General features: G+C 33.3%; 1 protein-coding gene and 2 long non-coding RNA genes across 3 annotated transcripts; all 3 read left to right on the forward strand.

Moving 5' to 3' along the window:
• The first annotated feature begins 7,598 nt into the window (after positions 1 to 7,598).
• Positions 7,599 to 12,790, forward strand: LOC114304303 (UPF0481 protein At3g47200). Its single transcript, XM_028249466.2, has 2 exons — positions 7,599 to 8,202; positions 11,456 to 12,790. The coding sequence occupies exons 1-2, from the start codon at positions 7,610 to 7,612 to the stop codon at positions 12,501 to 12,503; spliced, it is 1,641 nt and encodes a 546-aa protein (XP_028105267.2). The 5' UTR covers positions 7,599 to 7,609; the 3' UTR covers positions 12,504 to 12,790.
• A 7,530-nt stretch (positions 12,791 to 20,320) lies between these two features.
• On the forward strand, positions 20,321 to 23,916 carry LOC114297639 (uncharacterized). Its single transcript, XR_003641579.2, has 4 exons — positions 20,321 to 20,574; positions 21,140 to 21,179; positions 23,241 to 23,309; positions 23,851 to 23,916. It is a non-coding gene; the product is annotated as an uncharacterized LOC114297639 (long non-coding RNA).
• Positions 23,917 to 24,609: 693 nt separating this feature from the next.
• On the forward strand, positions 24,610 to 24,935 carry LOC145801067 (uncharacterized). The gene is made up of 2 exons (XR_014341942.1): positions 24,610 to 24,803; positions 24,860 to 24,935. It is a non-coding gene; the product is annotated as an uncharacterized LOC145801067 (long non-coding RNA).
• The last annotated feature ends 1,733 nt before the right edge of the window (positions 24,936 to 26,668 follow it).

The raw sequence follows: 26,668 nt of genomic DNA on the forward strand, positions 1-26,668 counted from the left end.
TTCATAGGGAGCCATCCCAATACTTGATTGATAACTATTATTATATGCAAATTCTATTAAGGTCAAGTGTTCATCCCAACTACCTCGAAAATCTAGGACACAAGCTCTCAACATGTCTTCTAAAGTTTGAATTGTCCTCTCGGATTGCCCGTCGGTTTGGGGGTGAAAAGCTGTACTGAATCTCAGTTTAGTACCCAAGGCATTTTGAAGACTAGGCCAAAAGTGGGATGTGAAGCGCGAGTCTCTGTCTGAAACAATAGATACCGGCACACCATGCAATCTCACAATTTCATCCACATAAATTTTTGCTAATCGATCAAGTGAAAAGTTTTTCTTAGTAGCCAAAAAGTGTGCAGATTTGGTCAACCTATCCACAACAACCCAAATAGAGTCATGCCCCTTCTGTGTGCGAGGCAGGCCCGAAACAAAATCCATGGCAATATGCTCCCATTTCCATTCAGGTATAGGAAGAGGTTGAAGTAAACCAGCTGGGCGTTGATGCTCTGTTTTAATCTGCTGACATACCAAACACCTTGACACGAATTCTGCTATTTCTCTCTTCATATTTGGCCACCAATAACTTTCTCTTAAATTTCGATACATCTTTGTACTCCCCGGATGCATTGCATAAGGTGAATTATGGGCCTCATCTAATATCTCCCTTTTTATCTCGGGCTCATTTGGAACACATAACCGATTTTTAAACATCAACACACCATCTTCTTTAATAATAAAGTCTAACAGAGTACCATCTTTCACTCGAGCTCGGGTCTTCTCCAAAATTGAGTCTTTCCCTTGGGCTTCTCGAATGCGATCCACTAACAAAGGTCTCACTTTAATTGTAGCTAACAAGGATCCCGACTTCCCAACTGCTAGATCAACTCCAATAGATTTTATTTCATGTAAGAGACTAAATTGAATGCCCTGAATGTGAGTTAATTTCCCTGTAGATTTTCGGCTAAGAGCATCGGCCACCAAATTAGCTTTTCCTGGGTGATAATTAATGGTGCAGTCATAGTCCTTAATCAGTTCAACCCATCTCCTTTGCCTCAAATTTAAATCCCTCTGTGTGAATAAATATTTCAAACTCTTATGATCAGTATATATCTCACATTTTTCCCCGTATAAATAATGTCTCCACAACTTTAAAGCAAAAACAACCGCTGCGAGCTCTAAATCATGGGTGGGATAATTGCGTTCATGGTTCTGCAATTGTCTAGATGCATAGGCCACTACCTTTCCATGTTGCATCAACACACAACCGAGCCCTTGATGAGAGGCATCACTATAAACAATAAATCCTTCACCACTTAACGGAATAGTAAGCACTGGGGCAGAAGTTAATCGCTTCTTTAATTCTTGAAAACTCTTTTCACAATTCTCCGTCCACTCAAATTTGGTATTCTTACGGGTCAAATGTGTTAATGGTGCCGCAATCAATGAAAACCCCTCTACAAATCTACGGTAGTAGCCTGCCAACCCTAAAAAGCTCCTCACCTCGGTCACGTTAGTAGGACGATCCCAATTCACCACAGCCTCTATTTTCTTCGGATCCACAAAAATACCTTCACCCGAAATCACATGCCCCAAAAATACGACACGATCTAACCAAAACTCACATTTGCTAAACTTCGCATACAACTTCTTTTCTCGTAAGGTCTGCAATACCACCCGCAAGTGTTGTTGATGATCCTTTTGACTCCTGGAATAAACAAGTATGTCATCAATAAATACAATCACAAATTGGTCAAGGTATGGTTGGAACACTCTATTCATAAGGTCCATAAATGCGGCGGGGGCATTAGTTAGACCAAAAGACATAACAAGAAATTCATAATGGCCGTAGCGAGTTCGAAAAGCAGTTTTCGCTATGTCTTCTTCCTTAATCTTAAGTTGGTGATACCCTGATCTGAGATCGATTTTGGAGAACACACATGCTCCCTGAAGTTGATCAAACAAATCATCTATACGCGGCAAAGGATACTTATTACGCACCGTGACCTTATTCAACTGCCGATAGTCAATGCACAATCTCATGGTGCCATCTTTTTTCTTCACAAATAACACAGGTGATCCCCAAGGCGAGACACTTGGCCTAATGAAGCCTTTATCCAATAACTCTTGCAATTGTATCTTAAGCTCCTTAAGTTCCATTGGGGCCATACGGTAAGGTGCACTAGAAATTGGGGCAGTTCCAGGAATTAAGTCAATAGCAAACTCAATTTCTCGATCTGGGGGTAATCCAGGTAGTTCATCAGGAAAAACATCTATGAAGTCACACGCAATTGGTATATCCTCCAATCTTGGACCACTCAATTCGGAGTCAATCACATAGGCTAAGTATCCTTGGCACCCCTTCTTAAGCATTTTTCTAGCGGTAATAGCAGAAATAACATAAGATGGGGACGCACATCGATCTCCACAAAATCTAAATTCAGGTTCCCCAAAATTGGAAAATACTACCTCTTTCCTATAACAATCCACCGAAGCATGGTAAGAAGCCAACCAATCCATTCCCAAAATCAAATCAAAATCAAGCATCTCTAAAGGCAATAAATCCGCTACCATCTCCCTATCTCCCAACTGTAATACACAACCTCGATATACCTCCTCAATTATAACACAATCCCCAATAGGAGTAGTAATGGATAAGCAATAGCCTAGAGGTTCAATAGGTTTATCAGCATGCAAAGAAAATGATAGAGATACAAAAGAATGTGTAGAACCCGGATCAATAAGTACATGTGCCTCTCTACTGAACACATAAATAATACCTGTTACCACCTCCGGATTAGCCTGAGCATCCCGCTGAGTCAAAGCAAAAACTCTCCCCTGCGAGGTTTGTCTATCGGATTGAACACCTCCTTTATTCTGCTTGCCAAATCGAGTCCCAACCTGACCTCCTCCTCGGCTTCCCCCTCGGCCGGCACCTGAAATTTTATTACTACCAACTCCAGTACTAGCAGATAAAGCAGTTCGTGTGCAATCTCTAGCCAAATGTCCGGGTTGTCCGCAATTGAAGCAAGCTCGTGTATCTCCCAAATTAGTCATTTTAGGAACTGTGCAATCTTTCACCAAATGACCCTTCTCGCCACAACGAAAACACAAGTCGGTACCAGCATGACAAACACCTGTATGTGCCCGCCCACATTGCTTGCAAACACTTCGAGTAAACTGAGATGATGTCCCACTAGACTGTCCATGACGCTGATTAGAAATGCTTTGGGTTGGGGTGGGATGCTCTCTATTTTTTTGATATGCACTAGAGCTCTTGACTGAACCATAACCATGACCACCTCTTTTTGACGGTCTATTAAATGTGTTCTCATGATGGGATGAACTAAGGTGGCGCTTCTTCTGTTGTTCCGCTAACTTCATTTCTATGACATCTTCCTCAACTGTTAAGGCTTTATCAACCAAGGTTGAATAGTTAGTTATTCCCAATACTCGGATACGAGATTTGATGTCCAAATCCAACCCATCTGTAAAACGACGACATTTGACCTCCTCATCATCCACAAACGAAGGGGCAAAACGAGATAAAGAAATGAACTTAGCTTCATATTGAGCTACAGTCAAATCCCCTTGCTCTAGCCGAAGGAACTCTCTTTCTTTTTCATACCGATAGGTAGCTGGAAAGTACTTGTCATTGAAAACCTTAGTGAATTGGTTCCAGGTCAATCCTCCGGTGCCACTTGCCGTAAGTAGGCGTTGCGTGGCCTCCCACCAATATTCAGCCTCCTCCACCAGCATAAAACTAGCAAGTGCAACTCGCTGCTCGTCTGATACTTCCATCACAGAAAATATCTGCTCTACCCTCCTTAACCAGGCCTCTGCCTCCATAGGATTGGGCGATCCAGAAAATGATGGAGCCCCCAACTTCTTGAACCTCTCAATTGCGGTGAGGCGGTTCTCTGTAGGTTGCACAAATGGCCTTGACTGTGCTGCATTCTGTTGTTCAAGGATGTGAGTCTGCCTCTCCGCTAGGCTAGCCATTGACTCTAAAAGGCGCTGCACACTAGGGTCTAAAAATGCTGGAGCTGTGTCAACCCTTGGTGGTACGACTCTATCTGAATGTCCCACTTCTGGATTGGCACTTGACTCTTGAGTTTGCTCATTATGCGATTCATGTTCAATCTCTTCTTCCTGAACTCGAGGTGGAACTTCATTTCCAACACTAAGATGTGGCTCTCGCTCAGCCTCAAGTACTTCCATAAGGGGGCGACTCTTATGAACTCTTCGCCTTGCCATACGCGCCTGTATAACAAGACAATTAAAACTTAGAATACTAGATCGCTATTAAACATCATCACTAATCGAATTACTAACTACAATACCCTATCAACTTTAATTCTAAAATAACTAGTCTACAGATTCATAACCAAATGCTCTGATACCAAAAATGTAACGACCCAATCTTGGCAAGGCAAAACCCTGCCAAGAGGGTGCACCTCAAACGCTATAGCACCTTTCAATTGCCTAACATATATGAGATGATCTATTGAAAGACAAAAAAATATTATCATGCTACAAGATAGTTCCCAAGCATTTCCTCCCAAAAAAATATAATACATACTAATCACGAATCCATCAATACATCCAACTTCATAAGCAATTTTTACAATCAACCTCCTTCATAAAAAAAAAGGGTAAGCTTACATCCTAGAATGACCCTAAGCAAAACCTCAACCACAAGATGCCCACCTGTGATCCTTCAAAAAAATTCTAGTCTTCCAAGTTGAGGCGAGCCACACAAAAGTCTATGAATCTGAAAAAAAATTATTTAAAAGAATGAGCTAAAGCCCAATGAGTATACCAATACCATGGAGTTATAAAACTTGCTCCTACCAATAGGGTTCAAAATAAAGATACTAAACATAAGAGCTTAATTGGACTTCAATTTATACAAAATAAAAATAAAAATGATGCAATACAATTTTCATAAAACGTTATCAAGATTTTTCCAAGGAATCTCATAAGGCAGAAAAAAAAAAACATACATTTGGATAATGAAAGTAAACAAAAATATAACTTTTCAATACATTAAGATTTCCTGTCCATCATACAATCCACTACATAGCCTTAGGGTCGCGTTACCTCGCGACTTAGGTGGTGACGGTACCGTTACCCAGAACATAACCATAGGAGCATAGCTCATGTCATCGTAGCACTTCAATTCTTGTTTCAATGTTTCGGTCCCCAGGACCCCTTATACATACAACGACCCTTATGGTCCTTAAAACATTTCGGTCCCCAGGACCCCAAAGCATTTTGGCCCTTGTGGCCCCAAAGGCTATATTCGGTTATATGATCAATAAAATAAATACCCTCACATAACATTTCACTGTCATTCAATCATCATCATAAAATTTGAAAGACTCAACTTAAATAAATTCTCATAAAAAAATTAATGCTTCATTATACAAATGAAATCGTATCTTTATTAAAACTCAACCCTTGGCCTCAATAAATTTATAGATTTTCTTTTTATACATATATCATGATGAAATGTATCATTCACTTCCTTTAATTCAAAAATTATTTTCGAACTTTGTAATAAAGATAGAGGTAAGGTAATTTCCATGGTAAGTATACTCACCTCCAAAAATAGCAAAAGTGTAGATTTGAAACTCTACAAATTAATTTCCAAGAGGTGGAGAGATGCCTTCCTCCAATCCTAACAATTAGTAAATAGGATCTCAAATTAGGAAAAGCTTTCAATGAAAATTACAACATCTACAAAAATGATCCTAAATAAAATTATGCTAAGGAATGGCAAGCTAAAGAACTCCTCCAACTTTAAATCACCCAAACAAATAACTTATCCAATCTCCATAACACCCATCCTTTGAACATCTTTGAGTTAGTAACTTTTTAAATATCCAATCAATTTATATGCACAATACCACCATCAATTTACTACAAAAGTCAAAAATCAACATTTTTGTATAAACTCAACAACTTAAGTAAAATCTCTTCAATCACTTATAAAATTCCTCCATAGAACATAGAGATACCCAATCCATCATTTATCAACTCAATTTCAACATATAAATTCCCTAACACCAAAATCCCCAATTTTTACATCACATTCAAACCCTAGATTAACCCAAAAATCTAAATCTCCAAATCAACCATCAAATTGACCATTTTTTTTTTTTTTAAACATGTAAAACATTCATGGAAACTAATTGAGAGTATAAAATTCAACAAGCAAACCCCAAATCATAATAGATCTAAAACACAAAAATTTCATCATCTCTAACTCAAAATATGTAAAACCTTCAACTAAACTTTTAGAGAAAGATTCTTACCAAGTACAAGCCTCTAATCCATCAAGAAAATAAATCCCATGCTTTGATTCTTCAAAAGATTAAGAAAAATCTAGAGTTTGTGCTTCTATTGTGTTATTTTCGGATGGATTCAAGGAGTGCCGACCGGACCCATTTTCCGGCGAGATAAGGTGGCCGGAGGTGGTGGAGATGGTGGGTCAAGGTGGTGGTGTAAGGGTGGAGCAAAGGTGTGGTGTTTGCATAGTTCTAAATATCGGCCGATACGCTACGTATCGGCCGATACGTATCGGAAAAATGGGGTGCCGCGACGGATACAGGCCGATATACCACTGAGATTAAAAATCGCAGGAGTATCGGCCGAGTCCCGGTACGTATCGGCCTGTAAGCGTTACACAAGCCGTTACACAAGCCGCGACGGGCCGATACTCACCGGTTCGGACCGGTACGGGAAAGAAAAAGTTGAAAAACCTTTGAAATGATTTTTAAAATTTCACCACCGCGACACCCGATTCCCGATACGTACCGATCGATACTACCGATACCGATACTCCGCGATCGATACCGTTACGTTAGCCGATACCGCGATTTAGAACCTTGGGTGTTTGGCCTCCAAGAAAGTAAAGGAAAATGAGAGAGAAAGTAGAGAGAAGTTAGAGAATGAAGAATGAAGAAAAAAAAATCTGCACTTCTAATTTTTTTTTTTTTTGTGTTGAAATGGGGTGTTTGGTTACACCTACCATCAAGTTTGGAGTTGGGTTTAGATATCCTAAATGGAGTTTAACATAGGAGTGTGTTTGGCTCTAGATGAAAAGTTGGGAATATTATATATTAAGATATCATTTTTCCTAATTAGTACAATTAGTCTATGATAGCATTTTATAATAAGGAAAATTTACCCATAAGTCCTAGTTTCTGAAAAGTTGAACCATTTAGTCCTAAAAGTTTTCTTATGCTCCATTTAGTCCCATTTGCACATCAATCTAATATTTGAAACATTAATCTAATGTTCGAAACATTAATCTGATGTTCGAAATCTAATGTTCGAAACATTAATCTGATGTTTGAAACATTGTAATGGGACCTTTCAGTCTATAAGAAAACTTTTAGGACTAAATAGTGTATAAGTTATTAATTTGGGATTTATTGGTGCATCCCCCTTTTAATAAATCTTATTATTTAAATATTTGATCTACTAAATTTTAATTTTAATATTTAAAATATTTTTTGAACAATTTTATAAGCAGATGAAGAGGTATTTTTAAATAAATGCCCTCAAAAGAAATTCCCAAGTTTTTGCTCTATATATATACAAACCAATGAGCCTTTCAGAATTCAGATATAGACCCAGAAACCAACCCCCTTTCCCATATCATAAAAGCTTTTCTCCAATGACGACGAACAATGAGCCGTCTAGCGTAGAGTCCGCAATTGAAATCCTCTCACGTTCCGTAAGAGAAAAGATCAAAGCAATTCATCAGACAAACTATTCGGAGGATTCATCGCTTTCTCATCCGCTATCGTTCCCTTGTATTTACAAGGTCTCCAAAGAGCTTCGTAAACTAAACAAAAGGGCCTATAACCCTTGGGTAGTCTCTATCGGCCCAATTCACAACAACAATGACGATGACAAAGAGGAACAACATCTGAAAGAAATGGAGCACATCAAAGTGGCTTACACGGAAGAGCTGCTTTGTCGAATTGCCGGGAAATCGGCTTCTCCGGAGGTTAAAGGATATTGGATGGACAAAGCACTGATGGAATGTTCAGCCGCCATGCTTCACTTAGCAGCCAGTGCCTTCAACTGCTATGCTGATAACCTGAAACCCATCATCGAGAAGAAGATTCCTCAGCATAGGCTAGCCGAGATGTTGCTGATCGACGGTTGCTTCATACTCGAGCTTCTCTACAGGTCCTCTCTTAAAAATGGTTAAAAATTAAAGAAAATAGCTTAAAAATCAATGTTTGGTTTGAGTTTTGTAGATTAAATTTTTTAAAAATTGAGTTTTTTAATTTTTATATTCTTTTGTTTTTAGTGAATATTTTTTAAATTTTAAATATTTTTTTTACTTTTTTAGATGCACCTTAGTTAGATATATCTAAAAAATAAAAAATTTGTGAAAAAATATTTTAAAAAATTAATAAATATATAAAAAACAAAAAATGTACTGAATTCTTTTTTTTTTTTTTTATATTTTTTGTATTTAGTGAATTTTTAAAAGATTTTTTTAAATTTTTTTTTTACTTTTTAAGTGTATTTATGTTAGGTGTGTCTAAAAAGTAAAAAAATTGCTTAAAATATTAAAAAATTTCAGTGAAAAGAAAAAAAATGAAAAATAAAAAAGTAGAATTTTTTGAAAAGTGTTTTCTGAAAAATGAAAACAAGCAAACTGATATAACTCCTATACTTTTAATAATATGAATAATTTTTATATCTGAATTATTCGATTTTGCATTAATTTTATTTCATTGTCAATTGCTGTTTACAATCAAATAAAATTACTAGGTATCACCCAAACTTTATTTGAAATTTTATTTTGTTCTCAAAATATCAATCAAATCAATAAATAAAATGAAATTTAGAGGTTTTATTGATATTTTAGAAAGTAAAACAAAATTTCAGTATCACGTCAGCAACTCTCTTTTTTTTATTATAGATAGTTACTAACAGTGGGATAAAATTGATCTAAAATTAAATAATTTAAGTGTAAAAATGATATTATTAAAAAAATATAAGTTGAATTAATTTTTGAATTAGAATTTATGTGACAAAATGAAATTCCCTCAAAAAAAATGTAATATTGTAGACCAAAATACGAAAATATATCAATAAATAAGTATGGCCCCAACCCAACCTCACGAGTGGAATTTCGAGTACTAATTATTAAAAATTTAAGAGGTTAAATATAGTTAATTGTCAGAAAAAAAAAAAGAAGTAATAATGATACTTAAATAAGTAATAATGTTTGGATACATGTATTTTTAATAAAATATTTTATTACTTTTTTATGTCTGAGCTTTTAGTCCGAAAATTATTGAATTTTTAGTAGAAGGTATAAGATCCACCTAAGTAAAACTTATTTCATGTGAGAGGGTTGGATTTGGTTGCGTAATTAGTTTATGTATTTATACACTTTTTTTTAACAGGTAAATTATTTGAGATTTGAAAAAATACACTAAGCTCTATAAATTTAACACAATCATATTGTGCTTAGTTAAAGTTTTAATTTACATAGACATCATTTTCATTAGTAATTTGTTAGTTATAGTTGGATATAAAAATAATATGAAAAAATTATTTTAAAAACAAGAAAAAAAACTCAAGGCATGTAATAAAATAAATTTTTAATTTTATCAATTTAAACTCTAAAAGTTTTATTTGTTTTTAGTATAAACCACTAACCTATCATGTTAACTAAAATCGATCAAAAAAATAGTATTTTAATTATTAAACTCAACGTAAATGTATATAAAATGTGTAAAGTATTCTTTTTAGAAGATTTATTAGGAAATTCTTTTTTAAATAGTTGTATCTTAATTAGTCCATAATATATTCTTGTAATTCAATAAGTCATATTATTTCTACATTTGATCCACTAAATTTTAATTTTCATATTTGAGATATTTTATGGATAATTTTATCTTTACAAATATGTTTTGAACGGTTAGTAACTTGGTGCTGTGAGCATTCATATGTTACAAAATGAATATTCGCATTGATATGTGAATGTTCACATTGACAGTGCGAAAATTCACATTTCAATGTCAATATTATTATTAGAGATATTTTGGTAACTATGTCTTTAATAATTAAAATATCATTTATTCTTTCATCAATTTTACTTCACAAAAATAAGTTAATTGTTTATATTGAAAACAAATCAAAATATTAAATTTTAAATTGATAAAATTAAGGACAAATTACATCATATTTTACCCATTGTGTCACTTTGATCCCTATGTTTTCAATTAGCTCAATTTTGACTCTTAATTTTAAATTATATGTCAATTTGGTTTAATTGATAATTGATAATGTCGTTAGTGTTTTTGATGAAAAATTATCACTAAATTGGTTAAAATTTACTCACTAAGTTGAGTAAGTTTATAATTTTGTCATTAAAAACATAATATATGCCACTTATGTATGTATTTTTCATTAAAAATTTTAATAAATGTAATCAATTGGATCAAATTGAGAAAAAAAATCATAAATTTAAGGTCAAAATAGAGCCAACTAAAATTATAGGGCCCAAAATGACATAAATATTAAAATACAGCGACTACCGTCATAATTTGTCCTAAAATTAAAAATTTAGATATTTTGTTAGAAATGTCAAATTTTGAAGTTTTTTATTTTTTATTATTTTTTATTTTTAATAATTTTCCCAATATAATTGTCATTCCTTTTATAAGGTAAATTGAACTATTGGTCTGTCTATTTTGGGTGAATTTCAAGTTGATGTTTATAGTTTTAATTTGAATAATTTAAACTGTACATTTTTAGTTTTTGTTATAATGTGATCTCTTCATCACTTATGATTGAAATTTTAAATCCAAAAAAATTATAAAATTAGAAGGACTAAAGTGAAATTTAAAAAAAAAAAAAATTACAAAAACAGTTGATATAATTTATTTGTTACACCACAATTTATAATTTTTTCGGAATTCAATTTTGATTCATCCAGTGTTGCCTGGTATCTTTTTTCATTTGAAATATTAATGACATGTAGCGGCGGCCTCGGGCGTACAATAGAGTTGAAATTGTTCAAAAAAAAAAAAAAAAAACTAGGAGGGTTAGATTGACAAGTTATTTAAACTACGGGGCTGAATTTATAGAAAAATGATATACAAATTTACTTTTTATATCTATTTTTTAAATTAAATAATGTGTGAGTAATATAATTGATTAATGATTAGAGAAAATATAAAAGAGACTCTTACGTAGGAACTGTGATCCTCTCCATTGCATATTTGTAATGGAAAGGTTCCATTACTCAATTCAATACTAAATGTAATGATTTTTTTTAGTTTAAAATAATTATAGATTTACATTTTTATTTTCTAGTCATTAGATATATAATAAAAATTCTCTATTATATATATTCTAATTAATTGTCACACCATTAATATATAACAATATTCAAATTTATATTCCGACTCAGCAGGCTCAATACCCAAGGTGACTCTGATCAAAAAAAGGAAATTACCCAAGGTGACCCTCTGTTGGGCAACAGTATGATCATGATGGGCATCCAACACGACTTGCTACTTCTCGAGAACCAGCTTCCCTTCTTCATCCTTAAGGAATTGTTCATTAAAACCATCAAAACTATCCCAGATCATCCACGGTCATCATGCCCTTCCCTTACCCAGTTTGTCCTATCATTCTTTGGCAACGTGATGGATATCAATGATGATTATTTTCAAAGTACAACCACAAATCTAGAAGAAGATAAGTGTTTTCATATACTCCATCTTATACACAGTTGCTTCCTACCTATCTCTTCTAACCATGTAAATCCAGAAGAAGATAAGTGTTTTCATATACTCCATCTCATACACAGTTGCTTCCGACGTATCTTTCCTAACAATGCTCCAAAACCTTCCCACTTCTCGCATCGCGCATCGGACCTCGATTGTGCTGGAGTCAAGTTTGAGCCCGATACCGGCGTCGACTTCAAAGAAGCTTCCGGACTTCTATGGTGGTGTAGTCCTGCTAAGTTCAAAATCCCACCGTTATCTATTTACGACAGCACAGAGCCCTTATTGAGAAACCTCATTGCTTTCGAGCAGTGTTGTCCTTCCATTGAGCGTCGTCACATCACATCTTATGCCTTTCTTATGGATTCGCTCATTGATTCTGCTGCTGATGTCGAATTGCTCGAAAAGAATAACATTATAAATAATTGTTTGGGTGCCAGTGAAGATGCCTCGGTTCTGTTCAACAATATCTGCAAGGATGTTGTATTAGAAGAGTTCGATTTTGAAAAACCGCGCAATGATGCGGAGAGTCACTGCAGGCGTCTGTGGCCGAGATTTATAGCATCGTTGAAACGCGATTACTTCTCTAACCCGTGGTCGGTTATCGCTGTTGTTGCAGCCTTTATCTTGTTCGCCCTTGCAGTGGTGCAGGCAGTCTACTCACTCCTAACCTATTACGGAGTAGAATATGGAACTGTGGGAGAGTTGCATGATATGCATTCAGTGTTATGAAGTATGTTTGATTGTCCACCTTCCTAGCTAGAAGTTGGAGCAAGAAGTTGAAAACATGGGTTCAATAATCGCTGCAAGTCACTATAAGTTTGAATGAAATTGTTGTATTGTATTTAATGTTTTTATATTGTCAAGTTTATCTATATGTATTTCAGAGTTGCAAGTGTGCGAGTAAGAAGAAGAATAAGGGAGTGAGAGTCTGAGAGAGAATAATTTCTTCTCTTGTAAGTTATTATTTGTTTCTGTTTGTTTGAGTCAAATATAAGTGTGTTTTTCAGATTAGAAAATCTCTCTCTATAAGTGGTTTGATATCCCACTCCGATCAACACTCAAGCTTTATTTGCATTTAAGATTGAAAAATGATAAATAAATCTACTTTTTAGATTTATTTTTATGTCTAATGTGTAAATAAGATGATTGATTAATAATTAAAGAATAGAAGAGATAGAAGTTGACTTAGATAATTTAATGAGGAGAATTCCTTCAAGTTCAAAATCTAGATTAAGGAGCTGTTTGGGCCCGTGGAGTCTACTGCGGGTCCCGTTTTAATAATTTGAACGGTTTATTTTGTTCGACACTTCATATATTTCTTCCTCACAAAAAATTAGATCGATTTCTAATGACTATAACATGCTCAATTTATAGTATTTTTCACTAAAAAAATGGATGATAATTGTATTTTTAAAAAATAAGTCATATATTTTTTTGATGACAAAAATAATAAATTAAACAAGTTGCAATTGTCAGATCAATTTAAATTTTTTTTTTTGGATGACATATACGAAATGCCTAACAAAAAAATGTTTGGATTATTGAAATGAGACTCATAATACGCCTTACGAACTCAGATAGTTCCCTCTAATTTAGATTTTGGACTAGAGGGAATCCTCCTCCTTTTATAAAGCATTCTATATCATTGAGTTTAGAAAATAAGTTTAAGTTTTGGATTTGAATAATAATACTCTTTAAGATTTGAGATTGGAAGTGGAGAGAGAGACAGAGAGAGAAAAAAAAAGCCAGATGTGAATAACAATCCAGGACAAAAGATCAAAAATTTTATGCAAAATGTGGTATGTGATGGAGTGCAACCCAAAACTTCTGATGGCGGGGGTTGTAACTCAGGCCCCGTTTGGGGACTTTCCTTTTTAGTTAAAAAGTCAAAAAATTACCTTTTTAGCCAAAAAGCCAACAACTCATACCAAAAAGTCAAAGATTCTCTTTTCTCTCTACTTTTTGCACATCTTTTCGTAATTAGTCAAAAAGTCATCCCAAACATATAAGTTTTTTTTACCTACTTTTTTAGCCAAATAGTCAAAAAGTTACTAAGGTGGTGTTTGGCAAGTGGGTTGGGGCTAAAATAGCCACAAAAGACAAAACAGGCTATTTTAGCCACAACAAACAAAACATCACATCCAACCCATAATCATTACACTCTTTTCTCACAAAAAAAAGCCAAAAAGCCAAAAAGCCAAAAAGCCCTTCCCAAACCAAGCTTTTTAGCCCAGGCTAAAATAGCCAAAAAAGTCAAAAAGCCAAAAAGCCAACCCACTTCCCAAACGGAGGCTAAATTAGTCTGTTCCCAAACGAGGCCTCAAGAATCTTTCATGTTTGTATAATTTCTTTTTTGTTTATTTCACTGACATAAAATTCTTTATTTATTTTTATAAGAATAATCATTGTTTATATCTTTGCAATCATTTTGAATTATGTTTGGGATTATAAATAAATTATCAATTTTTTTATTAAATCTTTCACATTAGCGTGGAACTCATACAAATCACATGTGTGTAGGTCTCACACCCATGTGAGAGGTTCGGTAGAAAATTTGATAATTTATTTGAGATTTATAATATTTTTCTAATTTTTTTCTTGTTTTACGCTTTGATCATTGTGTTCTGACTTTAAGAAGGTTTTATTATTATTATTACTATTTACATGGAAACTCCTAAATTATTGAGAAGTGTTATTTTGATCTTCTAAATTATAAAAACATAAAAATTAATTTCTTAAATTATTAGGAAGTACCACTTTATCTCTTAAATTATAAAAGTGTAGAAATAGACTTCCTAGACTATTTACATATTTCATTTTGAGCCATAGAGGGTCTAACTTATACACTTTTATAGTTCGGGGTCTATTTATACGTTTTTATAGTTTAAAAGGTAAAATAATACAATAGTTTAGGTAATCTTCATATAAATAAACTTTTTAAAAAAAAATTCTTAAAAAATCAAATTATTTATCCAAGTAACTCAATTTTAAATTATTTAGCAAATTAATTGACTTTTTAAAACAAGTTCAAAATATGATTTATAAAATCACAAGTTCAAAATACGATTTCATATTGACATGACCCACTGTTGTGATACACGTTTATGTAATCATATCTTCAGGATACAATTTTCATGCTGATATCATATTTTGAACCTACGATTTTAAAAAGTCAATTATTTTGATAAATAATTTGAAAATTAGTTATTTTCATAAATAATTTAATTTTTGAAATATTCCCCCAAAAAAAATAAAAATAAAAAATAAAACCTCAACCTTTAAGGGCTGTGAACATATAATTGGTCTTATGTTTTACAATAATAATTAAATAAAAATAAAACCAACCAGAGAAGAAAAAAAAAAAAAGTGATGGACTCATTTGACATGGTGACAATTTATTTATTATCATTATTTTTTTTTGGGGGGGGGGGGAGGGGAATTGCATCCCAGTGTAATTTCAGAAAAATAATTACACATATATGACAAATTTTATGATTTTAATTTTTAATTTTTATAATCTTACCACTATTTTGTAATTATTTTTTGAATATGTCACTAATTTGATATGTTCTTTCTTAATAGACATTCTGTATTTTATAATATGTATGAATGGAAATCATGTTGAATTGCTAGTTGAGGGTCAAGTTAGATCGAGTGGCTTCCATCTGTCATTTCTTCGAATTTATGTGGATTGAAAATTATCAATCCTTATTCTTTCGCTTAACGGATGAGGATTGAGCAAGTTGTGCATAATGGTGGGTGTATGCAGATTAATTTGACAATTTGGACTTTTACTATTTTGTACATATTTTAGATTATTTTTTTACTATTTGAATCCAAATTTTTTTATTCTTTATTTTTTATAATTAAAATAAAGGTCAAACTTTTATACTTCATAAGTAAATAACATTATTATTAAATAAAATATCTTTTTTTAACATACAAAGCATAAAAAACATATCAGCGCCTTTGGTGGCCATTTGATAGAAGTTCGACGATTGTAAAATGTAGCAACGTTTTTAATTTGTTTTTTTTTTAATTTTTTTTGATAACAATTAAAAATATGTAAAATTAATTAATACAAGTATTTTGTTTTGGAACTACATAAATTTTAAATTTTGTGTATAAAACTTACTGAAAAGTGCCCAAAGATCAGGGGAGAAAAAGAACCCACCAAAAAACGAAAAGTGCAACGCGGTGACTCGGACCTGCGTCGTTCGCCATTTGGAAACGTAAGAACGAAAAGTATGAAAAACCACCCAGCCTTCCAAGGAAATAAATGAGTTCTTGGTACAAGGAGAGAGAGGGATAGAGAGCAAACCACACTGAAGCAAAAACAATTGACAAGAGGGGAGGCATATAATGGCCAAGGTTGTGGGGCCATTTTTTTTTATAAACGTAGCTTTTTGTGATGTACTACTTTCAGGTGTCATCATGTCATCATGTTGGATTCTCTTTTATGTGGGAACCAAAAACAATGAAGGAGGTGCACAAAATGTTATTCTCTTTTTTGTGAGAACCGGAAAACATTTTAATGATGTATTTTGTGCAGTTATGATAATAAACTGAACAACTTGCCTAATGAAAAAATAATAAACCTATTTTTCATATTTTATAGTCAATTTTAGTGTGTTCATATAAATAAAATTAAAAAATGTAAACACAATACAAAATCAAAATCATTTATGAACTGAAACAACCATTTATACACCAAATATACAACAAACAAAAAATATAAAAGTTTCATATTTGTTTACACATGAAATAAAAACTGATTTTCCAAATGTAAAATAACAAAATTTGTTTATCACATACAGGGTACGCACAACATTATTGAAAAATAATTTTTACGCAACAATAATTTAGATCACTAAAAAATACACCACTAATAGCACTAATGCATTGGGAATGGCCAAAAAAAAAAGGAAAAAAAATAAAACAAGGCATAGAAAATAGGCGAGACCCACTGCCACATCATTAGTGCTCCCCGTAATGCTCTTTTTTTAGTGCTCCCAAACATTTTTCATTTTTACGCGTACACATTCCCATGAACACAACAATGTTCACGTGGCTGCTACAGTAATGTGAGAGGTACATCCGAGATAGCAACCTAATGAAAAAGCTATGGTCTACAATTGTTGGACCTGTCCAATTCTCACAAATAGACACTATTGAGGCAAGTTCAAAAAATTCTTTAGGGTACATTAAAATCTTTGGGTACAATTGCAGCACCTGCAAATGTAAAATTTATTTTTAAGTCATGTACATCTTCACAAAAAATTATCATCAAATGTATGTATATTTTTATGTTTGGGTATGTATACAATTTCACTTTTATCCATTAAAAACTATTCGCTCTATTTGTTTTCTATTTTTATATAAGAAAAATGCTTGGGAGCACTAATTAGTGCTCCCACTAATTAGGTGGTAGTGGGTCTCGCCATTAATGATGTGATGTTTTGGTCTTGGAGTTGTATTTTTTTTTTTTTTTACTTTTTTAATGCATTAGTGCTATTAGTGGTGATATTTTTAGTGGGATGAATCATTGTTGTTTATATAATTCACTTTTTAAACAGTTTACTTTTTTAGCATTCTATATTTTTTGGTTTTCCCTGAATTTTTTAAGTCATGTAAACTTTTTTTTTAATTTTTTAAACACACCTAATATAAATACACTTTAAAAATAGAATATTTGTGCATTTTTTATTAGTGTACATTTTTATTGTTTTTGTGTATTTATTAATTTTTAAATTTTTTTTTTACAAATATCTTAATATTTAGATACATCTAATTAAGACGCATCTAAAAAAGTTAAAAAATAATGCTTAAAATTTTAAAATTATTCACTAAACAAAAAATTACAAAAAATAAAAAACTTTTCTATAAAATTGAATTTAGAAAATTAAGATCAAATGACTGATGACGTAGCATTTTTTTTTTTTCATTCTTAAAACAATTTTATCTGATTAGACTTGAAGTTGTTATTTTTTATTCAAATGAAAAACAGGATAGGTAGTATTGTTTTTCAAACCAAAACAGAAACAGAGGGGGAGAAAAGTATTCAAATGAATGGAGGTTGGAGGATCCTGTAATGTTCCTTCTGTTCACAACAATGTTAGCCAGCATCTGCATCTCTGATTTGCCTCTGTTGGAGTGTGGTGGATGGTGCAATTGCATCTCTGTAATTGCATCTCAATTACATCTCTGATTTTCCAGTTCAAACCATAACTGTAAACCTAACTCATGCATACACCATAGATATACAACACACATAAAAAATGGGTCATCACAGTTCAATAAGAATTTTGACAGCATCCCTTCAAACCCAGGAATCCAAACACATTTATAAATAAGGTGCCTGCTGCATAAAAAGTAATACAACATCCAACACATCACACACCGATTCCATAATAAAATAATCCTACAGCCACTGTCCAATCTGTTTGTAAGGGAAAGAAAAGAAAATACACGCAGTTACGGGTTGTTGGCAGGGGAAAAAATAAATGTAAAACAAACATAGGAGGTAGCAACATGGTAGAAAACAACAGCAGATCCGTAATGGAACATGAACCCTTTCCGGTGACTAAAGCCGTCAGAACCACCCAGTCATTCTGGGGCCATGAATTGGTGCTGATGGGCCACCCATATTCGCAGACTTCTTCATTCGTAGCCAAGTAATGACTGCAGCGTCCGTCGGAATCTACAACAATATTGCTTGATTTGCCGGATTGTCCATTAGCGTCAAATCGTAGGGGATTAGTGGGTCTTGCGGGTCCAAGCCTCGTAGGGAGTACAACCTTGCCATACACTTGCGAATGCAGTTCGAGGCCGAATCTCCATACTCATGATGCACGCGAACGTCTCGTTGTTGTAATTTAACTAAAGACGCAAGGTTTTCCATGCTACTCGCCAAGAGCGATGCTCCCTCACTCTGCCATTTTTTCCGCTGTGGGGGTCTTGTGCGACTTAATTTGCGTTTGCTCCCGCCACTCGTAGGTGTGTCATCACCGTGAATTGTCGATGACGCAGCATGTATAGCGACCGGGGTGTCCTCCTCTTGCGCAGGACTGTGGTGGACATTGTGTGCATGCTGCGCGAATGGCTGGAAATGGGGCAAACCACTACTGTCTTCGCAGTCTTCTTCGTCTACCAGCAAAGGATTGTCCTCCGTGGCGACAGGTTCAAACGCTGCCCCTAGTGTCCATGCAAATTTCCCGGTTGCCGTTGCACCTTCGTACACCCTTCGCATTAGGTCCATATGCTCCAACGGTTTCGTTTTGAACTTTAGTGCATTCTTGTCAATCTGGGTAAAACCAAAACACGTAAACATAACTTAAAACAAGGAAAGTTGAGAAACACAACAGCAGCCATGATGCAGGTTTATGTTATAGGTTTAGTTATAAGTTGTTACCAGATTGCATGCATTCTTGTAGTGCCGTGACCTGATTGCATTGCCACATTATGTTCATGGTTTTCGTATACTGTCCCTCTTACAACAAAAAAGGTCTATGGTGACGAAAACGCATGACGAAAAAATATTTCGTCTCCAAATATACATGTTTTAGTGATGAAAATAAGATTTCGTCTCCAATTGTACTATTTTTAGAGACGGAAACCAAATTTCGTCACCAAATGCTTAAAATCAAATAAAACAATGGTGACAAAAAATTTATTCGTCTCTAAATTTTATTTTTCGTCACAAAACAGTTTCTCACCTTGAGAAAATTTGACGGAAGATTTGGCGCCATTTTGGAGACGAAATTTTTCGTCATCATTGTAAAAAAAATTTAAAGGGGAAATAATTTCATCTCCAAATGTATTATTTTTAGAGAGGAAAACCAAATTTCGTCACCAAATGCTTAAAATCAATAAAAAATAAAATTGAACCAAGAGATAGATATCTCTCTGTTTAGATACATGTATTTTACCTTCTATATCTCTCTTTGTCACCCCTTTACCCATTCATCTCCATCACACCGTCCGTCCATCTTTGTCGCATCGGCTAACCCGTACGTCGCCGGCCGGTGCTCGCTACAACAGGTATCTCTCTCTCTCTCTCTCTCTCTCTCTCTCTCTCCCCCTTCCTATTATCACTACAACAAAACTGGATTTTCACGGCACCACATCAACGACATACAATAAATGCACGACGTGATTTCTCACTTTTACGGCTTTCTTTTTTTGCACATCGTAAATAATTTCTCAACCACAACGTGTCTATTGTGTAGGTCGTGAATGCTAATAATGATGATTTTTTTACAGCTTGCAATGTTAGTCGAAAATAATAAGACTTTCTATGGCGTGCATATGACATGCCGTTAATACATCAACTCTACATGACACATGTACACCGACTATTAAAAATATTGAACATTTTTTGGCGCACAAAAAATTAACCGTTAAAAAATACACTTTTTACGACGCACATATATTAGTCATTAAAAATATTTTACTTTTTATGACACGCAATTCCTATCATGAATAGTATGACTGAAATAAAAATCGGCGCCAAAATAAAATACTCTAGCCCCAAACCCCCAAACCCAAAAATATATTAGACAAAAATAAATATATCGAACTTCTTCTAATCGTAAAGGAACGTATAAACTCAAAAGACGGGGGAGAAGAGAGAGGGTTCGAAGAAGATACTTGGGCAAAACCAAGAAGAGAGGGTTAACCCAGAAGGCTTTGGCTTTGGCTTCTAATCAAAGTGAACCCAGAAGGTTTCATCAAAAGAGAGAAGTTTGGAGGGAGCTCAATCTCATCTCTCTGAATCGTTTCATCGAAGAAGGGTTACCTGGTACATTGCTTCCTCATCTCCTTCCTCTTATCTTTGTTGATTTCTATTAAAGTGATTACTCATTGTTTGTTTGGTTTTGATTTCGATTTTGATTTCGATTTTGATCATCTCATCGATTTTGATTTCGATTTTGATCATCTCATCGATTTTGATTTCAACTCTCTATTACAGATTCTCTTTCTTTTTATGGTAAACTATTGCTTCTTCTCTTTCACTCTTTTACTCTCTCTCTCTCTCTCTCTCTCTCTCTCTCTCTCTCTACGAAGCTAGGGTTTCAAAACCACCACTGTCAAGAGGTGTTGATTGAACGGACGCAGATTTTTATGTTTCTTGTGAAACTCAGTTCATATTTTTCTATCACCATTTGTTCTATTTCATGTATATGTCTAGTGATTTGGGGAAAAAATGGTTTTGAGAAGTTAAGTTTTAAATTGAAAATTTAGGGTTTTTATTTGGGGGTTTTGATCCAAAAATTAAGATTTTGTTGCCATTGCCAATTTTTCAGGTAATTTTATTTTTATTTCTAATGGCTCCTATTTTACTTTGACCATTTGTTTTGTTCAAGATTTGTGCTAGGTTGTTGCTGGAAAGAAAATTTGTATCAGGTGATTCTCTTCCTTGTCTCTCTGTGATGCTTACACATTAACATATACCCAAAATTGTGACTCCATAACAAGATGATTTGTGTTTTGTATGATGATTTCTTGTCTTTGTTTCTCGTTGTTGTCTTTGGCTGATTATGTTTGTGTATCTGTGTTTGCTTAGATATCTTTATATATCTATCTTTATTTTGTTTCTACTGTCCAGCAGAGAAGAAAACTATATACATGTTATTTATGCCTCCTAGGTGCTTGATAAAATGCTACTAAGAGTGATTGGCTCTTACTATACTTTTATATTGTTTTCTTGTGAGTTTTTGTTTTAAATATATATATATATATCTATATATATAGTAAATGGCTATATTTGAAACTTGTCATGTTATATATGAGAAATCACTAAGGAGATGAAAAGTTTGGTGAAATAAAAATGTTATATATAACAGCCCTTACAGAAAAAATGCTGGATTTTTTTTTAAAGAATTTTTTTTTGGGTTATTTAAAAATAAAATAAAAATTAAAAAATAAATTCTAGAATGTATGCTAAAAGGACAATAACATTGGCCACAAGCCCAAAACTCCATCGGGCAATCAAACTAACGGTTAAAAGGGGTCTAAGAACTTGGGACGATACAGTTTGATTGTAGAGAGAATGCTCTGCCATGTCTTAGCTGCTATTGATTGTTTCTTGGTGTAAATCACAATTATTGTTGCATTTTGGAGTGTATGATTTTTCCCTTTTCTATCTTTGTAATTAAAAATTATATAAATATTTTACCATGTATAGTTCTCAGTTTGGATTGAATGATCTTTTACATACATACATAGTCCATTTAAATTAGTGTTTGGTTCATTGGAATGAAATGTTTAATACATCAAAATATGCATTATTTTATGTTTGGGTGACTAAAAGAATAACAAAAAATACATTGCAAATGATCATTCCATAGGGAAATTTAAGAAATGAGTATTTCATTCTACTCCATGTGATTGTTGAGAACTAAATAGAATATCAGTTTTTTCTATGCTTTGGTGATGAATTTACTAATTACAATCACTTCTAGACATTGGCATATGTTATCTAAATATAATATGTAATTTGTGGTTTGACTTTCATATCCTTTGCTTGTGTTTTTGTTTTTTGGTTTTGAATTCCTTTCTTAGCACAATGTATTTTTCAAGCACATGGTTGGATATATTATTGAATATCGGTTTTTTTTCTAGGCTTTAGTGATGGATTTACTAATTACAATCACTCCTGGACATTGGCATATTTTATCTAAATATAATATGTAATTCTTATTCTTGTGCTTTGACTTTCATATCCTTTGCTTGTGTTCTTGGTTTTTGGTTTTGAATCCCTTTCTTAGCACAATGTTTTTTTCAAGCACACGGTGGGATATATTATTGAAAAGTGCAATTCCTTTTACTAGGTTGTTAAATTTTTATATTTTAGCTTTCATGTTGGTAAGTTAACTTATCTCAGAGCTTCTGATTTGAAGGTAGCTCTTTTAGTTAAACTGGGTTTCTATGATCAATTTTCCATCACACATCCTACTTTTTTTTGGCACGTCCTTTAATAGGTTTTAGTTTTTTTTTTTTTTTTGCTGATGATTTCATTGTCTAGATGATTTAAGATTATTCTAAATAACAAATATAAGTGGTAAATGAATATAGAAAGACTGATCTATTTATTTATTTGTCTTTTCTTACAATTCTTGTGTGCATTAACCTGCCTCTACAACCATATAATTGATGAAGGCTGATGCTTTTACTTCTATTATTTTGAAATTTTATGCCATATTGGTCGCAATCAATCTTGTGTGTTAATTAAGTGGCCACTTTCTTCTTTGTTTTGTGGTATACCCTTATTCCTTCTTCGAAAAATTTAAACAGTATGGAAAATAGTAAAAGTGAAGTTGTTGCCTCTATATTGGCATATAAACTACAGACAATTTTCCTAGCAAGGAAATAGCTGAAAATCAGTTTTCCCTGCTCTACTTTATTTTCATTATTTTGTTTTGATTTTGTAATTTCTTTTTCTTCCTTTTTGTTGATTTTGTTAAGGTTGGCAACCTGGAATCCAAGAAAGGGTAGCTGATTGGGATGAAAATTTGGACAAGTTTGAAGATTAAGGTATTTTAAACAGTTTTCGTATAAGATTAAGTGGACATTTACCTTGAGTATCTTTTTCGCAAGAAGTGATTGATGCTGGATCTTTGAGTATTTTGTGGATTGAAAATTTTGTGGTGTAGGGAATTTGAAGCCAAGATGTGCAAGTTGTAGTTGTATTATTGTAATTCTGATGAACTCTTGTTACTTCCAAGTTTCACATTTGTCAAAGAGCTCACTCTTAATGTGGAAAATGTTGTAGCCCCTCCCAAACCAAAATCCTCTTCAGTTGTTAGTAAAGCACCATCCACAAAAGAGGGTGTACATGTTTCATATTCTTTAACTTCTCTTATGGTTGAAAGTTATGAATACCATGATTGCCTATTGTAATATCTCTTCACTTTTACATATGCATCATGCACTTTGATCATTAATGCAAGTAGTTTGTATGAATATTATTTGCACATAGATTGGGAAGCATAAGTTATTGCTCTTTAATAGTGTTGTGGTGGTTTCTGATGCTAAGTATCTATATTATCTTTCCTAATTTCTCCCTTGGGTGCAGAAAGTCGCAATCAAGAAGATGGATATACAAGTTTCAAAGGAATTTCTTGCTAAACTGAAGGTATAGTCACATGTTCATTATCTGAACCTGGTAGCCCTCTTATCCATCTTATTAGTAAATATATGTGCATGTCATTCTATTGTATTTGATATGGACTTTGCTGACATTTAGAACCTAGAGTAATTTGAATTCATTCCATTTTTCGAAATCCTTTTTATTTTTAATCCTCTAGAATTTAACATCATATTACGGTAATTTGATAACCAATATATTTACATTGTGCCATTTAGCAACAGTTAGAGTCCTTTGGCTTCAAATAGAGTTGGACTTGCTTTGTTTTTTCTTTGTTGGCTGTTTGTACCTAACTAAATGGCCTGTAGATAAATCTCTGGTTATGTTATGAAACTTATAAAAGAAAATTTGAAATGAAAGTGGACTTGTTCTATGTTGTGTTCAAATTTCAGAACCTAAAGAGATCCTAAATGGTTTACAAATCCATTCTTTTGGCCTGTGTTTCTAACTTGTAAAACTGTAGATATTTAGAAGTTTTCAGGTAACATACTTAAAGATTATCATATGTCGAAATGTTTAATGCCTATTCACCCTGAAGCTTGAGTTTTGTTGCATCCTTGTTACCAACCACTTTTATTGTTTTAGAATTCACTGCATGCAGATTTTCTTGTGAATGGTTATCTTAACCTTTTGTTGTTGTTGTTGTTTTTTTTTTTTTTTTTTTTCCTTTTTTAGACGGTAGATTGGAGATGAACGAATTTGGTAACCTGCATAGTAAGAGTTTTTTGTTGATATTACCAGACACATCCATCACAGTGGAGTTGTACTTTTTGTTGATATTACCAAACATGTATTTTGACTATGTTATTGTGGGTTATGATTATATTGTGATGGATCTTATCTTTTTGTTGATATTTTATTGAATAGATTAAAATGAATAGGTTTTTGTTGATGTTACCAAATGAACAGGTTTTTGTTGATGTTACCAAATGAACAGGTTTTTGTAATAATTTGTAATGGATATTATATTCAGTAGGTTATTAAAATGCACAAGTTATTTTGATTGTGTTGTAGTTTTTGATTTTACTAGAATAGATGTTATAGTTTGGATGTTATATATTAATTTCTTGATACTATGAGACATGTATTTTGCTTGGGTTGTTTTATGATAATGAGCAGTTTAATTTTATATTGATTTGTATTAGATATTTTATTTAATTTTATTCAATTTTAGTGACGAAATGGATGTTATAGATGACAAAATATTTAATATTTAGTGACGAAATATTTCGTCAGCAAATACCAATAATAGGTGACAAAATAAATTTTCGTCACCAGGTACTTTTAGTGACGACGAATTGATGACGAACGTGGTGACGAAATTATTTCGTCATAGATCAATTTGGTGACGAAAATTTCACTATTGGAGACGAAGTGATTTTGTCATTAAAGTACCATTTTGTTGTAGTAATCTCTTTAACATTTATAAGTTGTTCCTCTAATCTCTTTAACATTTATAAGTTGTTACCACATTCTACCAAACTTGAAGCAATATTTGCACAACCAAGATAGTACTACTAATGCATTCTAACTCTAATAAGAAACAGCAGGAGCTAAACAAACAACATATATCCATAAAATATGAACAGAACTTGCATTACCTATAATTCCTTCAGAAAAGCAAATGAAGTTGATTGAGACCACAAAATCCATGGCAATAAGAAAGTGCAGTTTTAGCAGAACATAAAAACTTTTCTGAGGGAAAAAAAGGATTACCACAATGAGTACTGATGCCACTAATAGAGCTATGCACTTTACATCTTGAAGAAATACAGCTGCCAATAAACCTCAACCAAACCCAACACCCAGTCTCCACCATAGCATCATTTTTCTTCTTCCTACTCTTTGATTTGCCCACATCCCAAGACTCTCCCTTTCCTAATCCCATATTTCACAAACCCTATAAGCAAACCCAGAAATTATCATCGGTCTCCAAATTCCCCCCCTCCTCCGTCTTTCCCCTCCACAACCCAACTCACAGAAAGACCAAAAACATAATTTCCTGATAAGGCCTTCAATTTCAGAGCTATTTCAAAGCTCATTAGCTCATGCCTAATATATGATAAGAAAATAAAAGTCCGGCTTGTTTTATGACAGTCAGCGGGACAGGTTTTCATATTTTATCAGTCAGCGGGACAGGTTACTTTTATGACAGTCAGAAATTTTTATAACTCTCCCACAATACATAATCAATTTTTATATATAGTAAATTATTTAAGGAAAAATACTTTCTTCAACAAAATGACAATGGTGGAACCCACGTTTTCGTATGCAGGAAAGGAAAATAGTTTTCATTTTTGTATTTCTTTCATTTCCTATCAATTAAACGCAGCCAAGATTTGAATAGAAAAGAAGACATGTACACAATCTTAGAAAGCTAGAGGTGGCACCAATAATGAAAATACAAATTGAAAGTTAAGTTAAGATTGTTTCGCCATGCTTAAGTACCAGTGACCCCATTAGGTAGTGAAGTGAAGTCACTTGATGCAAGGGTCACTGCACTGCTCAGAATAATGTATACCGGTATTCTTGATTCAACTCTACCCTGTGGAAAAAATATAAGGGAAAATATACAAAAACACCAATCTAATCTGATGAGCCAAGTGAAAATCAAAACGCGAAGACCACATAAGCCAACTAGTGAACACATTTTCCCCTACAAAATGACGGGGTCACCCTAGAAATTTTGTTTTTTTAAATTGAGAAAAAATAAAAAATGTGAAACTATATTGAAAGCATAGAAGCT

The sequence above is a fragment of the Camellia sinensis genome, chromosome 10 (genome assembly GCF_055761805.1).
Source record: "Camellia sinensis isolate YWXY chromosome 10, ASM5576180v1, whole genome shotgun sequence".
NCBI lineage: Eukaryota > Viridiplantae > Streptophyta > Magnoliopsida > Ericales > Theaceae > Camellia > Camellia sinensis.